This window comes from Tribolium castaneum, chromosome 9 (assembly GCF_031307605.1).
Source record: "Tribolium castaneum strain GA2 chromosome 9, icTriCast1.1, whole genome shotgun sequence".
Lineage (NCBI taxonomy): Eukaryota > Metazoa > Arthropoda > Insecta > Coleoptera > Tenebrionidae > Tribolium > Tribolium castaneum.
Genome location: NC_087402.1, coordinates 2081281 through 2101653, shown reverse-complemented (window position 1 = coordinate 2101653; position 20373 = coordinate 2081281). Strand labels below are relative to the sequence as shown.

The window sequence follows — 20373 nt, the reverse complement described above, 5'->3', positions numbered from 1 at the left end:
TAGCCTTATATTTCCTCACCCGATCACCCCTTACTCCACAGGCGACCGTTTGCATACGGGATTTGTTCAACTATCTTACCGCACAATGGGGCCGTATAAAGGATATGTGCACTGCTCTCGCTCTCTTTTGATAATACGCCGAAAAGGCAACACTCCAATTTTATTGCGAGGCTGCTTCTCAACAGATTGACGGATAAATTTATAGATTTGATAAAGTGCAATTTGCATCTTATTACAAAATTCGAACGGACCATATCGGCCCGGATCTACCTGAAGCCAAAGCACGCAGAGGAAATCGGCCCCCAGACATAAAACAATCCCAATCTCATAAAAATTGCATACTGTTTCTGATTTCCAAAAATTAAAGATCGGTATCGTTCCCATCCTATTCGAACTAGGTGATCTAATTTGCCTAAAGCAGCTCACTTTATACAGATTTTTTGCAAAATTTTCGGTAAAACTACGAAAGCAATTATTACTTCAAAAACTTGTCTTAGTTTCACTCTCTTATTCCTCAAAATTTTGCTTGTAGGTAACACCTAATCTGGTCCATTGGATTTTTAGCTCATTTTATAAACGAAAAACTGTTCTTCCCCGAATTGTTTCTAAGAATGTCGAACAGTCACGTAATAAGTTCAATATCATTATCTATTATTTAAGGAAATGATTCATTTTTGACAATTTTTTGCTTAGAAACGAAAAAATTTCTTCAAAAGAGCTCAAAAACGGCTAACATTATTCGAAATATGCTTTTCTTTATTATACCTATTATCATGGTTATTATTATTATTTCTTCTTTTTTCTCGGCCTTATACAAGTTGTACTTCTTTTCTTTTTTTCTTTTCATTATTATTATTATTATTATTATTATTATTCTTGGCTTAGAAGCAAGTTCATAAAACAAACGGAAAAAACTTTATTTTAACTTAAAAGAACTTCGATTACAGCAAAACTATTTGCAAAAGTATCACTATCAATATTTGCCATTTTTTTTCTATAATTACACAGGACTGTTATAATTGTTAATGAATTTGTTAATGCGTAAAAGAAAGGCTATTTAAAACAACACAAAAAAAAAAACTTACCGAGTGGTCCGTCAAAGTGCAGATCGATGTAAGAAGGAAGAAGTAAGGAAAGAGGAAGAATAGGAAAAAAAAGAGAACCTTGACGGTACGGCACAATTAAATTAACGATTAATAAATGCACTGTAAAATGCGGCGTGTGGCTGCCACCCGATCGCTTCTCGACTACTACTACTACTCTTATCTCTTAGTAAAGATTACAAAAACCCCTAAATGAAAAGAGGCGCTAACATTCCCCCCGACCGTTAAGGAATGAAGTTAACTAAAACCAAATTATCAACTAAAGAAAAGAAAGATAAGTTCCCTTCCGCATAATAATAATAAATATTAAATTAAATTAAACTGCAAGTAATTGCATCCACCCAAAGAACAAATAACTAAAAACAAAATTATAGGATCAAAACGATCACTGATTTGGAAGGGGACATAGACGAACTATAGGTCGTTTATAAAGACCATTGGGAGTTTTGACGCTGGCGACGCGAACTATCCCATCCTTGCCAGGAAAGACCTCTTGAACGACCCCTAATGGCCAATGCAACGGTGGGGTGTTATCCGTCCGCAAAACTACGACCGTACCGACCTTTATTGGAGAAGATGGCTTATTCCATTTTTGACGAACTTGCAAATTATGTAGATATTCCACGTGCCATCGTTTCCAATACGTTTGCAAAATTTGATCGAGCAGTTCTTTTCGGGTTACTAAATTAGTCGACATGTCTAAATTTTGAATTGGTAGCGATTGAAGGGGCGTCCCTGTCAAAAAATGAGCAGGCGTCAAAGCTAACGGCTCGTTAGGATCCGAGCTGAGCGTACACAATGGTCGAGAATTTAATAAAGCCTCTATTTGAGTAATAACCGTCGTAAATTCTTCATAAGTCAAAATTTGGGTGCCAATAACTTTAGTTAAATGAGACTTCACACTTTTAATGTTTGCCTCCCAGATTCCTCCAAAGTGAGGTGCTGCTGGAGGATTAAATTTCCATACTACATTTCGTTTAATCAATTCATCATCAATACTAGAATGATACTCTTGTGAGGTCACAAATTTTGACAAATCGTCTAGGGCAGTTTTAGCTCCAATAAAATTTGTACCACAATCGGAATACAAAACCGAGCATGGACCACGACGGGATAAAAAACGTTTAAAGGCATTAATAAAAGTCGCAGTGGATAGGTCAGAAGCCACTTCTAGATGTAAGGCTTTGGTAACTAAACAAATAAATAAGCATAAATAAGCTTTCTGGCTTTTTACACCTCTACGACGAGTCAGAGTGATATAGAAAGGTCCGGCATAATCTACACCACTGTGCAAAAATGGTTTCGCTTCTGTAATTCTAGGAGCGGGCAAATCCGCCATACATGGGAAAGTTGCGCGAGGACGAAATTTAAAGCAATAATTACAGTTGCGAATGCGATGTCTAACAACATTTCGTGCAGCTAGAATCCAAAATTTCTGACGCAACAACGACAGTGTAAGATGCGGACCAGTATGTAAATTACGTTGGTGAAAATAGTCTATTAAGAGATCCACCAAGTGGTCTTTTTTGGGCAGCAAAAACGGATGCTGCTGATCATATTCTAAATTTGAGTTTGATAGACGTCCTCCTACTCTAATAACTCCATCTTTAAGAAACGGACATAAGGAACGAATTTTAGGCGAACAAGGTTTATTTTGCTCTAACAAAGCTAAATCTGAAGCAAAATGTTCTCTTTGGACAAGTCTAACTAGCGTTAATTCAGCGGTTTCTAAGTCTTTGAGTGTAATAAGATTTCCTTTTGGCAATATCTTAAGAAATCTGAGAACATATACAACTGCATTGCGCAATTTACTATACGAAGACGATCTATCTATAAGTTGTCGTAAAGGGTTGACACAACGTGAGAAAGTGACGAGAACTATCGGTTTCTCTTCGAGTGGAGGTTCGTCTGTATTAGTTGAAGAGTTAATAGGCCATAACTGTTCGTCCATAAATAACCAACTAGGACCAGTTAGCCAAATCGGGTGGTTTAAAAGGTGCGCCGGTGTTAGACCCCTAGAAATTGGGTCGGCTGGGTTTTCCTTCCCATCGACATGATACCAATTAACCGACGGCACTAATTCTTGAATTTTTGCCACGCGATTTGCTACAAAAGTGTGCCAACGATGAGGAGATGCGTTTATCCAGTTAAGTACGACCGAAGAATCAGTCAGAGCAACAATGTTTTCTATAATTAATCGCGATTGGAAAGTGCTTTCTACAAAATGGATCAGTCTAGCTAAAAGAAGCGCAGCACAAAGCTCTAATCTGGGTATCGAAAGTGACTTTAACGGAGCAACTTTTGATCTAGCACAAATGATTCTAACAGTAGGTACCTTTTCTGGAACTTTTACATACACTACCGCTCCATAACCCTTTTCTGATGCGTCTGCAAATCCAACAATTGTCACAGGTAAATTACTACAAGTTCCTAAATGACGCGGAATTTCAAAGTTTTCCAAAAGATGCAACTCTCCTTTTAAAAGACTCCAAATTTTTTGTATATCAGCCGATACAGGATCGTCCCAACCAAGTTTTTGAACCCAAATTTCCCGAATCAATAATTTTGCATATAAGGTAACGGGAGCCAACAATCCTAAAGGATCCCAAATGCGAGCAATTATTGACAAAATATTCCGTTTCGTACATTCTATGTCAGGAACACTAATTTTAAAACCAAGCAAGTCGGTTTGCGGATGCCACTGAAAACCTAAGACCTTCAAGGAATCATTGCTAAATTCAACGGGCTGAAAGCAGCGTTCCGATTCTAAAATTTCTGACAATAATTCATTAGAGTTTGTTGTCCATTTGGTTAAGCTAAACCCCCCGGCCCTAAACAAACCAATTAAATCGCGATACAACGCAATAGCTTCTTCACTGGTAGGAACACTAGTTACAACATCGTCCATGTATGTATCTCTATTTACAATTCCTGAAGCTAACTGAAAATTTCTAGATTCGTCCGAGGCAAGTTGCTTAACTGTACGAAGAGCTAAAAATGGCGAGGCTTTGACTCCAAAAGAGACTACATTGATTTCGTATGTTTGGAGAGGTTCATTAATCGAAAATCGCCAGAGAATTCTTTGAAAGCATCGATGATCGGGATTAAGCCAAATTTGTCTATACATCTGACGTACGTCAGCGGTCATGGCTACAGCAAATAGTCTAAAATTCAGTAGCAAAGAAACTATATCGGTTTGTAATTTTTCACCAGTATATAAAACATCGTTCAAAGAAAGCGAATTACTACCTTTGGCGCTAGCATCAAACACAACTCTCAGTGGAGTACTAGTACTTTCCTTAAAAATAGCATGATGCGGAATGTAAAATGAAGATTCGCTATTCAATCTATGTGGCTCTACTAAAGACATGTGACCTTGCTCGATGAAGTCTTGTATTGCATCGCAATAACTTTGATGAAATGCTGGCATTGAGCGAAATTTTCTTTCTAAAGCTAGATATCTTCGAAAAGCGTTTTGAAATGAACTACCCAAATTAGGAGGAAATTCTTTAAAAGGAAGCGAGACTATGTATTTTCCGGACGGTTCGCGTTTAACCGTAGAAACGAAAAGTTCTTCACATTTTGCGTCATCTTTATTCAATGAAACACTGGGACTGGGAACCTCTTCCATTGACCAAAATTTTTCAAGTGCTTTATCTAGAGGTGGTTCCTCAATCAAACAAAATGAATGTGTTTCACAATTCGCGGCTACATGTGGTATTTCGCCCATAACTATGTATCCTAGTGTAGTTTCTAAAGCGATTGGGCTTCCAAGTGAACCTTCTACTTTGTTCGGGCCTAATATTTGCGGGAACAATTTACCACTAATTATTCCATCGATTTCCCCCGACTCAAAAAATTTCTCGTCGGCTAGCGGAAGATTAAGCAAATTTTCTATAGATGATTGCGGAATATTTCGATCTGGCAAATTGTCAATAATTTGATCGATAACTAAAGCCTCGAACTTGTATCTATAATCTGAATTAAAGCGAGAAGCAATGACCGTATCTATTTTTCCTTTTATAGGATGCGTGATGGCACCTATGCCTTTAACAGAAGCGTTAATTTTTCTAATTGGCAAATTTAAGCGGGTACAACAATTTGTAGTAATAAAATGCGATTGACTAGCGGGGTCTACTAAAAGTCTAACTAATTTCTTTTTCGAATTTGGAGCGAATATTTCTACTATTGCGGTAGCAAGCAAAGTGTTACTATATCTAGATGATTTAAAGCTAGTATTTGAAGCGACACAAAAACTATGGGGCTCGCGGGAAGTACTATTAACGTCACTAATTGAAACCAAATCCTTTTTAGCAGGCTGTTCTGATGTCTCAATGTGCGGTTTATCAAAATGAAGCAGAGAATGATGTCTTTTTCGACACAAACTACAAGTGGTTGTCGATTTACAAGCGATTATTTTATGTTTCGGACTAAGGCAATTTAAACATAAAGCTTTATCTTTGACTAATTGATATCTTTCCAAGGGACCTAACTTTAAAAGCTTCGCACACTGATAAACTAAATGAGAAGCCTCGTTACAAATTGGACAAATATTATTCGATGCGCGATTACTAACAACAAGCGAATGGGTTCTACTAGGTTTACTGAAAGGAGCGCTATAGTTCGTTCGATTGGCTGTTGTAGCAGTTGATTTCAAAGTACAAGCTAAGATTTTTGTGTGATCCTTTACAAAGTCAACAATTTCCTTGTACAAAGGAATTTCAGATTTTTTCTGTGACAGCTCAAAATGTCTACGAGTTTGACCATCTAATTTTGAAAGTGCGATTGAACTTATAATAAAGTCCGAAAGATTTTCTATGTCTAATTGTTTCAAAGCGTTCACCGCTGTATCAAACTTTTCCAAAAATGTATTTAAACAAACTACCGATTCATTTTGTAAAGGTCTAAAGTCAAGAATTTGCGACAAATAAGCATTAGCCAGAAGACGTTTATCATCATATTTTTCTACGAGCGCTTTCCATAAGATGGGATAATTTGCTCCTGTTGGTTGTATTCCAGAGCAAACCAGCAAAGCTTTACCCGTCAATTTTCCCAATAAGTAATGCATTCTAGTAATATCGTCTAAATCGGGATTTTCGTGTATTAAAGTTCTAAACGTGTCATAAAAAATTGGCCAATCGGACATTTCCCCTGAAAATTCCATCAATTCGATCTTGGGCAATTTTGCTATAGCTTTCACCGGCTTGAGCAAATTTTCAGTTTTTGTAAAAACCTTTTTTGCTGCTTCTACAATGTGACAATATAATTCGTCCACCGCCTCCAACTCAGCAAAGCTAGGCGTATAGTCAGAGTCGAGTTCTAAACTTAATAAATTTATCGAATCAATGCAATTACTAAACAATCGGCGCGTTTCTTCTAGTGTATTATATCTAATTTTAAAGTTTTTGCAAACCGTCTCATCATCCAGGTTTCTAGAGTCGTTATATAAACGCTGAATTCTCAAAAAAAGTGATTGACGCTTGCCTTGAAGAGACTTTAATTCATTCTCTTTAGTTGGAGCCATGATAAATTTAAACGAATTTCTAATAAGCGAGGACGTATGCGAGCAACAGCGACAAGAGATAAGCTAAAGCGATAACTCGATAAGCGAAGGGTTTTTGCAACAACGCGTTCCAAAAGTAGCGATACCAATGCTCTAGATTTAACTAAACGAAGATCCGGTGGCTCGAAGGACCAAATGTTAATGCGTAAAAGAAAGGCTATTTAAAACAACACAAAAAAAAAAACTTACCGAGTGGTCCGTCAAAGTGCAGATCGATGTAAGAAGGAAGAAGTAAGGAAAGAGGAAGAATAGGAAAAAAAAGAGAACCTTGACGGTACGGCACAATTAAATTAACGATTAATAAATGCACTGTAAAATGCGGCGTGTGGCTGCCACCCGATCGCTTCTCGACTACTACTACTACTCTTATCTCTTAGTAAAGATTACAAAAACCCCTAAATGAAAAGAGGCGCTAACAGAATTCGTTATTTACATGAGTTTGTAGAGCATGCCTTTTACCTTAAAAACAGGACAGAATCCTTGAAATATCTGTTTTTTAAATAAAATTAGGGCAAAATCTTTGAAAAATTTTAATTTTAAGTTAATTCATCAGAGTGCATTTTCATTGCATTAATTTTGTCTCTAGACGCGTCTAGACCAGTTTTTGAATAACATCCGGCGGAAAAGCAATATTTCTTCAGTGAAATTATCTAAATTGCTCCGAGATGAATTAATTTTGTTACTGGAAGGACTTTGTCGAGTTATCAATGTTGGTGCACTGTAGAAATAATGTATTATGGGTGTTGTGCGGTGCACAATGCATTTGCAGGTGATGCAACAATGATGTGGGAAACAATGCCCGATGTGCATGTTAGATAAACGGGATTATATCAATATGTCGTTATATTCAAGTAGTGGAGAGCTTTGACACTGATGGTTGCGTTATAATATGCTTTGATTTTCGGGACATAACACCGAATTATACTAACAATGTTTCCATCATCATCTTATAACGTAAACTCAATGATTAATTATTATTCATAAACTGAAGTAATATTGGCATGGGTTTGTACAGAATCTTTCGCGTTTAAATTGATTTAATTCCTATAATTAGGCGCTGTAATTGCAGACTTTTGGCTCCGTTGTACACTTCATTATTAAATTAATGATGGCTTAATAAATAAGCTTTAATTCTCACATAGAAAGAATAAATTTATTCCCAGATATTGTCGATAATAAGCGGCGAGCTCAAGCTCAATTTGCAGAACATTGCTGGAAATTTTCGGATTGGCCTTGAGCTACACGAGTACATTGCAATGTATTATGTATTTTTTATCTTTATGGGTTTATTTTTGCATCCCGCCTTAAATCAGGTCACACGTTTGATATCAGAAGCAAACGGTAATCAGAAAAATTTAAAAATTGTGACCCCTTTTTGAAAGTCTCAAAATTCATCATAGAATAATTTTCGAAACGTGATCATTCCGTCTGTTTAAAAATATTTAGACCACACAAAGGTCCAACATATGGACCCCATGATAATAACGTGTCCACGTGTAGATCATAAAATGTCAGAGCAGCTCGTAACAATTACTCATAAAGTATACAAAATGCTCATTTTAAAGTCTGCCCTAACAGAAATAAATGTGAGTGAAGAGTTTGAATGTAAATTATGTCGGCCATCTATCTTAGGCGAATCTATTATTTATGGGCAAATAGACGGTATCGATCAGGCTATGCACCGTCTTGGTCATTTATTGCCAGGTCGTAGAAAAAATTGCGTATAAATAGGTTTTGGGTGGATGGTGGCGTTGTTGTTGGAGTATGAATAGATAACTGTCTAATGCACAGATTAGACTGTAAAAACCGATTATGGGGGATTGAAACTAGATCGAAAAGCTGGAATTGAGTGTGCTTCTATTATGAATCAACCCTCCTATTATCTGACGTGTTAGTGGTCAGCATAAACAATAGCTGAATGTCAGATAGCCAAACACAATTACCTATATTTGTAAAAATATTAATCGCATTCATGAATGAGCTATGACAGTGTAACATTAATGAGAAATCAGCCGCACAATGGCGATGTGAAAATAGCAATTATAAAATTTGTAAAATTGCAGGACACGATTAATTTTCCGTTTTAAATTTGTTTCCACACAATAAACCGATTAAAAAAATGTTTACATGCTCGCAATGGAAATAAAAAATCACGGCCTCGCGCTGTACAAGCCACGAGGGAAGAAGAGAGCTTCGTGAAAATAATAACGGGAGTTATGAGGGGTGAAAAGCACCCTGCTTTAGTGGATCGGCTGTATCTTCGTAACATGGGAGAGATACAGACGTGAACAGGAGTTATTTTGGTCCAATGTGTCGCATCACTAACCTACTGACCACCAGATCGAAGTTTAATTTTGACGAACAGGGACCGGAAGTGCTTTCCTTCGAATGAAATCTTCTTAACCAATTAAGATGTCGACGTGTGGGCGAGTACAAGTAACTCGTCTGTTAAGACACCATTTGATTTATTGATAATGCTGACATAAGACGGATAAGGGATAATTTGTAAAAAATCTATCGATGCGCACTGATTTGGACATGCGAGTGGGCAGACGATATTAACAAGAACTCGGACCGGTCGAAAGGTTTTACTAAAGGAGCGTTGACTTGTTATTCGGCTTGGCCATCAGATTGTCTCGGCTATTGGAGCTAAATGCCCAACATTTTTTAAAGGTTCAATTAAGCGCTTGGTGAAAGAACTCGAGTTGTTTGGTACTTTTTAAAAATTTCAGTTGTCACAACATTCCTAAACAGCACAGGTTTAAATCTAATTGATCTTAAAAATTATGAGTTCTAGTATTAGCATTGGAAGTTCTATATTAAGGGTTAAAAAACTTACCAAAGAACCAACGGAAGAGATTATGAAATTTAGTAGCTCTTTGGGAATTCATTTTTAGAAGAAGCCACTTCAAAAAAATATGCTCAAAATAACACGCCGCGTGAATAAAAAGCGTAGAGAATTGCTTACATAGGTACTACCTATAAAGGTAAAAATTGTAAAAAATTCTTTGTATTAAAGTTAATGATAAATAACGAATTTTAAATAAATGGTATGTGTCAACGTTGTCTAACAGTCGTGGTCGTAACAGATTTTGAACAACAAATTATTTTTTGATAAATTTTAATTTTTTTTAATTAAAAAAATTGCTAAAGTATGAGAGTAAATTTAAAAATAATTATTCATTGTTCTGTTAGGGAACGATTACTTAGTGTGAAACATAAAAGCATTCAAAAATAATGAAAACTGAAGAAGTATTTAAAAAAACAGGAAATAGCAAACTCTCAAATACCTATCAAACTAGAAAAAATTATAAATACACGTCGATAAAATTTAATGAGAGTTTAAATTTAAGCAACAAGTTATGACTTATGAGTAAGATTTCCAATTGATGAATTGTTTGCAATTATTTTAGTAGTACCTATTTCGTACTATTTTATTTAATTTAATAATAATTGTAAAGTGTAAAAAAAATTGTGTAGAAAAAAAATCATAGAGATGGTGCTAAGAAAGCGATAGCTAGATCTTCTTGTTTAAATCGTGGTATTCGACGGCTTCTAGAAACCGAATCCATACAGAAAAAAAGAATGAGTGGCAAACCTGTGAATAAAAATTCAGAAATCGCTGTCAATTATTAGGATTAACATTAGGAAATGTGTAAGTCCCTGTAGGTCCTGAAGGAGTGGCAAATCCCTTTTTATTTTTTTCTTGATTTATATATTAACTACTTTCCTCAGAATTTGAAAAAAGCAAAAAAAAAGGAACAATATAGTTGACTACTTTTCTCTACAAGTTCATGAAAACGATTTTCACTAAAGTCGTACCTACGATTCTACCATAGATAATACCAAGCGATTTTTTTAAGTTTTGATCTAATTATCCATGACAGTTACCTCAGCAGTGAAATATATTGCGTAAATAACTTCAGCATCGGTTTATCTGCCAATGTTCTCCGAAGAACATAAAAAATATATTGAAACCTTAGTTTCGTAATAAACATCGAGTTAACTTAATTGTCATGGATAACTAGATCAAAATTTTAGAAAATCGCACGGTACTTATAGAAAATATATGTACACTCGTCTAGTTTTAAAATGTCATGTTCATAGATATTATTATCATCTGTTTATTGGCACGATATTTTCAAATAATCGAGTATATATGTACTTCAATCTTATAAAATAGTAATTAAAAATTAACCATACAAGTACCTAAACAACTTAAAAATTAGTTAAAACGTTTCTTTTTTACAAAAAACACTTTTTCTCAAATTGGTGTTCATTAGAAAAGAGTGCTTTGAGAGGTGCGGATGACTTGAAGCACCTGGTATACCTAGTATAAATATCTTAGATTTTTTGATAATTATATAAATAAATCTTAATTTAAAATTGTCTTTTATGGTATAAAATTAAGGCTCGTTAAACGAGCTACTTTTGGTGCACTGCCTATTTGCATCATTATTTCTAAAATGTTGCAAAGCTGATGGAATGACTGTGAAAATGTTGATTGTTTATGAGGTACTCAAGCGAATAGAAATAATCTAAAACACTAATCTATCCACTCGGTAATATCCAAGCTTTTAATCAATACTGACAGTTGATGACCTGATGTCTGGTGTGAGCGTCTTCTTAATCGTTAAGAAAGCCCAATCAATAAATCGCGCTTCGATTTGAATGTTAGTGTTATTGTGTTAAATAAAAATGGCGCTTATATTTTTGTCGTGTCGTCCGTTTTAAAACAAAGAAGTGCATTGGTATGGAATAAAAAGCGGCCCGCACACCTCGTATTGATTCCGCAGCGACAGCCCGGTGACATTCTTTATCAATACGTCACAGCTCATATTTCAAGTTCTCTTGCATCCGCCCTCAAAGCTACAAAGAAACTAAGTTCTTTCAGTAGCGGAGGGTGGGCGGTAGCTGTTCTGTGGTGGTAGGGCACCAATGGCCAGACGAGGCGCAGCCGCTCTACCCAATAGGCCGTGGCGAGTGCGTGACGAAACAGGCCCCGCCTTCCGGCACTTGCAGCACTTTTTCCCAATGTTTTTATTTATTACATTTGTACCCGGCGAGTGTACCGGTCGTGTCCGCACCAGTCGAGTACAGAGTGTACCCCGTGCGCACGACGCCCCGCCCGGCCATCCATCCGAGCCCTCACTGTTGCGACTCCTCTTCTGGGTGATGGACTCTGGTGCAGTGCTCTAGGTGTTCGCGTCGCGATGGACAACTCCGGGATGGACTCCGCCAGCGAGCACAGCAGCCACGCGTCCTCGGGCTCGCCGGCCGTCGCCGTCAAGCCGTCGCCGTCGCCGCCCGCCGCCAACAGCAACACGCACCAGGTGCACAGCCCGCGCCAGGCCAGCCCGCTGGGGCCGCCCATGTCCATGGCGCACCCGCTGAGCCCGCCGCCCGTCAGCTCGGCCAGTCTGGCCCGCAGCATGGCTCTGGGCCACCTGCCGCCCCCCGGCTTGGGCTTGCTCAACTCGCTGGGGGTGCTGCACAGCCCTCTGGACCTCATGGCGCATCACGCACCGCCACGGTCCTACAACAGCCCGCCGCCGATTTCCACCTCCGATCCCACGGCTAATGAGTGCAAACTGGTTGATTACAGAGGACAGAAGGTCGCCGCTTTTATCATCGCCGGCGATACCATGCTGTGTCTTCCGCAAGCCTTTGAGCTCTTCCTCAAGCACCTCGTCGGAGGACTGCATACGGTTTATACCAAGCTTAAAAGGCTAGACATCGTGCCGTTGGTTTGTAACGTCGAGCAGGTCAGGATCTTGAGAGGACTCGGTGCCATTCAACCAGGGGTTAACAGATGCAAGCTACTCTCATGCAAAGACTTCGATACACTCTACAGAGACTGCACTACGGCCAGGTACGTGTTTGCGGATTTTGGATTAGTTCTTATTTTAATCAATGATTTGCCGACAACTTCAGCGATTCCAGGACTTTGATCATTGTTAGATCAATGTGACTTTGAACAAATTATATTGATTATGATACCACAGACGAATATAGGTATTTATGACAACGATCCATAGCAAAGCAGTGCAAAAAAAACAATTTTTTGTTTGTTGATGCTTGCCATTATAAATATGCATTACCTACCGATATTTAAATAGGTATTTATAAAATTAACATACAGTAATAGTTTCCTAATCACTGATGATGCCAATTCAAATGAATTCGACTTTAAAGTGAATTAATTACTGTTATACGTATCTATTATTATTGTCAATACTAATTACATTATTACTTTTTAATCTCGGAACCTACATTATGGGGTTCTAATTTTTTATAATTTTATAATTTTTTTATAATTTTCTAAAGAAGTTCTGTTTTTTAATTGTTTTTGTTCTTTATATATTTTTTTTTATTTAACCTACTACAGTGATAAGTCATCGACCATTGTTTGAAATGCGATTTTCCTTTATGAAGTTAAAAATTTATACATTTTTTAGTGTTTAGTTAGGTGGTACCTACCTTATTTTTACCGTACCTACAGATATTTACTCACAAGTGGGGTCAATGACAATAATGACATGCTCTATTAATTTTATTTTTACTTTTATTTCCATGAAATCATACTGGAAAACAAAATCGATTTGTTCAAAAAAATTTTTATAAATGTTTCTACACAAAAGTATGACTTTCTTTTCTATCTCGGGAATAAATTATGCGCGGATTTTATAATCGTCAGGTAATTTTATACTGGGGATAAATTTTGAAAAATATATGGTTGTAACATTTGTAACTATAGTCGTTAGGGGAAGATAGCCTATATTATACCAAAGTAACCAAACGGAGGTACATTTTTGGAAACTTTAAACAAATAACTAAAAATGAGGTAGATTACAGAAAAACAAAGTTAAAAATGATTGTGTATGAGTAAAAAGACGCTAAACTATTGTAATATAAGCGCAAAAATTACGAAAAATTGGCCCGAGATTTGTTGTTTTGTTGATAACACAATGAAACTTTTAGCTACAGCTTTGAATTTTACTACACTGTCAAAAATACTTTCTGTTATACCTATTCTTAAAAAAATCGCAAAGATATAATATAGGCTAATTGTAGTAAAACATAAAAATACGAAAAAATAGTAATTTTGCTTTTTTAATTTTGTTCTTGAGCTTGTACAAAGGTCTAAATTTGATTTGGCGCTCGCTTGGAATGTAGTTACCTTTGTATAATTTATAAATGCTGCTCTCTTTGAAGCCTACCCCTTGCATTGGTAGAATTCCCCCGATTGCCAAGACAGCAGAGACAATTGCATTTATGATAGATGCAGTCTATAAATACAAACTGGGCCAACAAACCCCCGCGTTTAGATTGAAATAATTATAAACGCAATGAAACAAGGGGAGAATCGAGTGCAGGATAGCGTCCCCTTTCTATTTCTGCATACTCGACGATTGTTGATTCAATAACATGAAACTCGTCTGAATTCCAATCATATATTATAAAACTGGAGATAACGCACGTGTTTTATTAATGTTTCGTGAGGTCCGAGTGGCGCCTCTCAATCGATATATTATTTCGAATGGTATAAAGGGATGATAAGTTGAACGGTCATCTGACAGAACCTATTAGCACTCGGCTATTATAAAGGCGTAGGCTATCGGAAAATCTTTGAGGCTTCCCGGTGCGTTCATCCTCGCCCGAGCCTGGCCTCGGCTACTGACCATTTATAATATAAATATTAACGCTATTGTTTGTATTGTGGTCTTTAATGGAATTTGTTAAACATCACGCAAGGTTTTTCGAAAAAACCGAAACTTGAGCGAGGTAATTAAGAGACGTTAAAGCCATACAAAGTAGAAAACAACAATGGGATACGTGTAACAATAAACAAGACGGGAGCATAGTGTTCTTGTGGGGATTTAAATCATCTTTAAATAAATATTGTTGACAGTTACGCCTTGCCATTAAAATATCCGAAGCGGGTAGACCTACAACTTGTTCGAGAAAATCACACTGTTATTTATTACGGGACTATGGCAAAGGTTAAAATTGACAGGGGACTTAAATTTTTATGTTTGCACATTCATACATAGTGAATATAGTCAGCCCGTAATGGGTTTGCATTATTGCCTACTACATTGTTGCGTCGTAAATTCATTCTAGACCAAATGGAAATGTTGGGATAGTTACACTTGTAATTTATTGCCTAATTATTATAGTTATTAAAAAAAGCCAAATAGCGATTCACAAACTTCAAAGGAAAACTGGGTTAAGTTACTAATTTTTCGTGAATTTTTTATGATTCATACAGACACTATTGTACACAGAATGTTGCATGCAAGATATTCTTTGTTTCACAAATATATGCTCTTACTACATATTTAATTTTCCTGGAATGATTTATTACGATCTTTAATATAGTTTTTAGTTAAAACAATTTAATAACTTTATTATGCGATTATTTGAACACCCACTTAAACGGATAATTACGCCTATAATTAGCTGAGTTCATACATACATTAACATGTGAAATTTGCCAAAATATTTTTGTCGAGTTGGTGGCGATAACCATAACAGTTTAGCGCGCGCTAATAAAGAATTCAGGAGATCCGGCGCTAATTCTTATTTGAAATGAGTTTGGGCAAAAATGCATGTCTGGGGAAATGCCGTCTGGTAATTAAAAAAGGCGCCTTCGTCGTCTCTGTCGTGCATGTAAATATCGGGCAAGTGCAAGTGGAGATTGTATTGTGCGACTTATTTGGTCGACTGAAACCGCATTCTGTATTCAGTACAAGAGTATTTTAATAATTCATTTATTTTTGCAAAAGCAATCAGAGTTTGTACGCAACTTATTATATTTTTGTTAGAGTTTAAATGGGTTTTTGTTGCATTTATGTGGCTTGGTATTGTGCTTAAGATTACATGTACACTGTTCATACATGTCCACCTTATTAAAGTTCTTCTAGTATGCAGATTAACATTGTGTAAGGGAGGCATGGTCTAAAATTAATTGCACGCCTGTTAGCCGAGCCAGCTGGACTCGTTTTATTTCAAAACGTGAACAATTTCAATAATTTTATTTTCAAACTTAAATTACTTAACGTCTTTTCTGATACGTTTTAAACGGGAACTTTGACGATTTGGACTGGGTGGTCTGCGAAACGTTACAAATTAACCTTATCCTCGCTATCAAATCACCAAGGATTTGGCCACGAACCTGCAATTAGTTTTCGTAAACCGGAATTAATTTTTGGAAAATTTGGAATTATACACCGGATGGTTAATGGACAAAGATACCTTAAATTGACCGTAATTGTAATATTAAGTTTATGGGAGCACAAAACTGAATAATTTTGACGTCAAGTTGAAAAAAATTATGTGGAGCAAATTAATTTCAATTTACAAATTACGTTTTTATGCAAAACAAAACTACACCCAGAAATAGATAAAAGCAGGTTCGCGTTTGATGGCTATCTATGCCAAAATTTATCTCTTGTTTAAACGGTAGATAGATATGGTAATGATTTCATTATTATGGAAAGTGCATCGTACTGTTGGCGTGTTGTGGATGATCTATTTTGTGCTAACTTTTCATTTACAAAATTCTTTTTTCTAGACGAAGTCTAGACAATGGCTTCTAGCGATAACTGGCCGGAATGTAAACAAGAATTGAATTAAAAATTAATTTGCGGTGAAAGCATTATTTAATTCAGCTAGTTGACTAGTTTTTCTAAAGGCTTTGAATTTATTTTATTTGCCGAGGGGAGGTGGCCAGTTTGCGCCAAAACTTAATTAAAAATTAAATTAAAAAATAAAGCAAAAGCCCGTGTGAATAATTACTAAATTAAACGGGACTACGGGATTCTAAAGACAGCTTTTAAATGTTAGTGGTTGATGTGACTTCAAAAATTACATTTTATACAAAAAAGACTTATTACTTTTTTGTTTTATTATTAGTAATAAATTAATCCCAAACAGCAACTTATATTTTTGTGAGTTATTAATGAAATAAATTAACTACTTTACTTTTACTTTTTTAAAGTTTATTAGGTGTACAATTAGAGTCAATTAAATTATGTAGATATGTTCGGATGTCCAAGCTAAGGCGCTCTGTATTACATACAGGGACCAACAATTCTTACGGACAGTCTCAAAAATGCGATGTCTAATTAAATAAAATTTTCGAAATTTTATACACGTGACTGGACACTGGTGTGAGACTTTTCACAATTTTTTTATATTTGTTTGTTTATGGGTAAATACAGAAAGTAATTTTCGAAAAAAAAAACTTCCACGAATATCATTTTAAAAGTTTGTAAAAAATGTTAAGAAATCTAATAGGAATTTTTTTATTACTTACAAACCTTTTGTGATTTTTTTCAAATGATTTATAATAGATAAAAAATGAAATGAAAATTTATTAATCGTTGATTGATGGACAACTGTAGTGGGCATGGAGTTAGTTGAGTTATGAATTTTTCTCTTAATTTTTCACTTGTTGCTTGGGCATTTGGCCCTTGTTTGGCGGCGTGAATCCGGCAACACAAAGATGCGTGAAAATAATGTTTGTTGGTGTTAACGGTCCCAAATTCCCACAGTGCTAGCGGCATACAAATGCGGAAACAGAGTCATTGTGTGGGAGATTTATCTGGCAGAATCCACAGGTTGCATGCAATTCCAGCCAAACCGTCTGGCGTGGTGATCCTCAGGGACCCCCTCGAAAATATCTCCGTCTGTTGAATGGACCATCTCACTCGCAAACGTCATGCGTACTGCTTCCAATTCCATTCCGATTTCCTGATGCCAAATGTTCGTATTCATTCATTCATTCGGGCAGCGTCGAGAGGCGGTGGCGGCGTCGCGACGCCGATTTTTCCACCGCGCGAATGTTTATGGGTGCGGTGACAACAGCCCGCAGAGCTGAAAATGAGCACTGGTCTAATTAAATACCACCATCTTACACGAGACCGCCACATTCCTTATTACCGCAGACAAATTTATAGGCGCTTGTTGGTATCATTGCGTGCCTTGATATCTTATTTCAAGCCATTAGTACTCGTTTCGAGCCGCTCGTAGATGAATTATTGGATACATTTCCACTAATGAACTAACTTTTGATCAGCACAAAGACGCCACAAACAAAACACCTAGCCTTTTATGGCAACACACCACAATACCATTATTACTGAAATTGCACGATGCGGATTCCATCTTTGTTTCCTCTTGCTCTATTGTTACACGCTTAATTTTCTGCCACAACAAAAATTGACGTCAAAGTTAAAACAGTAAAAAATAACTACTTAGTTATCAGTTTAATCGATTGCATGGCTTAGCTTCATTTCAACTGAAATAATCAAGGAATAGATGTAAATCGCTCTAAATTGAGATGATTTTTCCGGTGGTTGGTCAAGATTGTGCTTAGTAATGTATAAATTTGTTTAAAATTGTGGTGGCCACTACTGGATTGTTATTTATTTGGATGTTACCTCCCGAGACAAGAGAAAGTCCCTGTCTTCAAATTACTAACCACGTAGCAATTATGTGTTAAAAATGAATCAGCAGTTCGTGGCCGAAAAGCCGCCGATAAATATTTTATTAATTGATTGTAATCGCTGCCGCGGTTTCTAATTGGGAATTTAGTGTTCGTTTGTAATCTAACTCTTCAAATCCGAATCCATCAACTGCACGTATTGCGTTGCAAGATTAAAAAACACCCATGCTATAGGGGGAATCCTCATCCAGATAGACACAGTAGCTCCTCTTTGTTGAAGTAGAGTATCCGATTATAATGCCCACTATCCCAGGCCAACAAAAGCTTTTTCATAAGGTTCACAGATCCGTAGAATATGATTTGGCTCATTGCACTCGAAAAATATAATTTCGTTTTTTAAAAAGCTTTACGTAAAATGAGATGCGGTTTTTTCGGTTTTGTTCAGCTCGCAACATCTGCCCGTTTACCCTCTAACTGTTGTTAATTCGATATTAATGTGGTTATGCAAATATGTAAGGTGATGGTAAGAAATGGGCCCTCTTTACTTGGGCTTAATTCTTATTTAATGTTTTGGGACATGCGGAGCAATTAAAGTAATGAGATAATTCCGGCGCATTTTGTTTCATTTATGGAGTTCACAGTTGACGGACTTTTATGCCTTTCGACGTGTGTGGACTCGGCTATTTTACCAGAAATGGCCTCAAGATAATTAATTCACTCCAAGAGGTTTTATTTCGTACTTGAAGCGAATTACAAATTGTGCGTTCGAGGCGAATTAATTCAATTTAATTTACACACCTACTGAGCTCCATGTCTATAACTTATCTCATGAAAAAAAAAACGAAAATAGCTCAGGAGTAATGGGAGTCAAAACAACTAAGTGAAAAGTTGCACCAATTGCCTGCGTTTGCATTGGTGTTAAGTGGCACTTAATTAAAAAAAGCTTTATAATCCTGAAATCCGCTTGCGATTCGCATTCCCATAGAAATAATTGATTTAATAAAAGTGCAATTACTCGTTTTTGTGTGAAATGGTTGCATCAAAGTGCAATGTTTCCTCTCGATAAATTGTGTTAATTAGTGAAGAAGGTTCGAAAATTAATTTGGTGGATTTGCATAATGACGGTGTCGGTTATTTTTTTAATGCGATGACAAGTGAATATGTGTATCATTTCGCGAGTGGTGTGATATGTTATTGTTCTTGGATTGTGCGGCATTCACACGCAGTTGTAGCAGATCTGATAGGAGATGAGTGACTGAATGAAGGAATAATTACAGGCCGCTGTTTCAGTCATATTCATTGTAATACTCGAACGCTAAACGTACTATTAGATAATGGAGGCATAAGAGGGGTTGCGTTTATAACATGCTGCATCATGCATTTATTTCGTGTTCCTCTGGCCGTATGTTTGCGGGATCAGCGCGTAATATTAAAAAATCGGCTGCACTATAGCATAATGCACACATAAAACAAAATTGTTGATAGGGTTAAAAGCGGCCTTAAATTTAATTATAGCTATCTAAACACGGCAGTAATGAAAGGCACATTCCACATTTGAAAGCAACCACTACAATGCAGTGCTACTTTCAATACAATTTGTAAACCAAAGGTTTATTTACTGTGCCATAGTCACATGCAATTAATTGCATTACGTTAACAGTGGATACATGTTCTCTATACGGTAAATACACGGGCTGGTTGTGTCGATCGTTTCCACCCGTTTGTGGAGATTCGTTAGGGCTCGATTTGCCCAACAACGCCAAAGGGTTATACTAATAAGCCAGCAGCCGATGCCGCTTCCCTGTGCTATTCCTGGATTGCCGCAAAACCACGGACAGTTGACAATAGCTTTGGACAACCACCACCATCATCTCGTAACAAATATATTGCCTTATTAGTGCAGTTAGCTTAATCAAACACTAATCAGCCACTTAAATTAACGGCAACACGACGATTTGACCAATACACACTTCGGCATGCCTTGAGGCAGCTCGATGAACACAATCAGAAATAAATTATTCTTTAGTAACAAGAAAATCAGTGGCAAAATCCAATGATTTTGAAGTTACTGTCTCTTGATAAATCGTGTTTTTTGTCATAATAGTATAGGTTTTTACCCAGTGTAGTAATTTCTTTTTCAAAAATGTGTTCAAGCTCTCGAAAAACGCAAAACTAGGCAAAAATGACGATTTAGAAATTAAGCGAACTATTGTTCGGATTTGCTATCTTTCGAGCTATTTTCAGTAAAGCTGCAA

General features: G+C 36.6%; 1 protein-coding gene and 1 long non-coding RNA gene across 5 annotated transcripts in view; both read left to right on the top strand.

Annotated features, from left to right (window-relative positions):
• The first annotated feature begins 1038 nt into the window (after positions 1–1038).
• On the top strand, positions 1039–4340 carry LOC135267134 (uncharacterized). Its single transcript, XR_010335451.1, has 2 exons — positions 1039–4011; positions 4059–4340. It is a non-coding gene; the product is annotated as an uncharacterized LOC135267134 (long non-coding RNA).
• A 7350-nt stretch (positions 4341–11690) lies between these two features.
• dac (dachshund) overlaps positions 11691–20373 on the top strand; it is a 112797-nt gene continuing 104114 nt past the window's right edge. For all 4 annotated transcript variants that reach the window (XM_064358791.1, XM_015979175.2, XM_015979176.2 and 1 more), the window contains exon 1: positions 11691–12538. In XM_064358791.1, the coding sequence (XP_064214861.1) occupies positions 11880–12538 (659 nt within the window). In that variant the 5' untranslated portion in view covers positions 11691–11879. The remainder of the gene's footprint in view (positions 12539–20373) is intronic.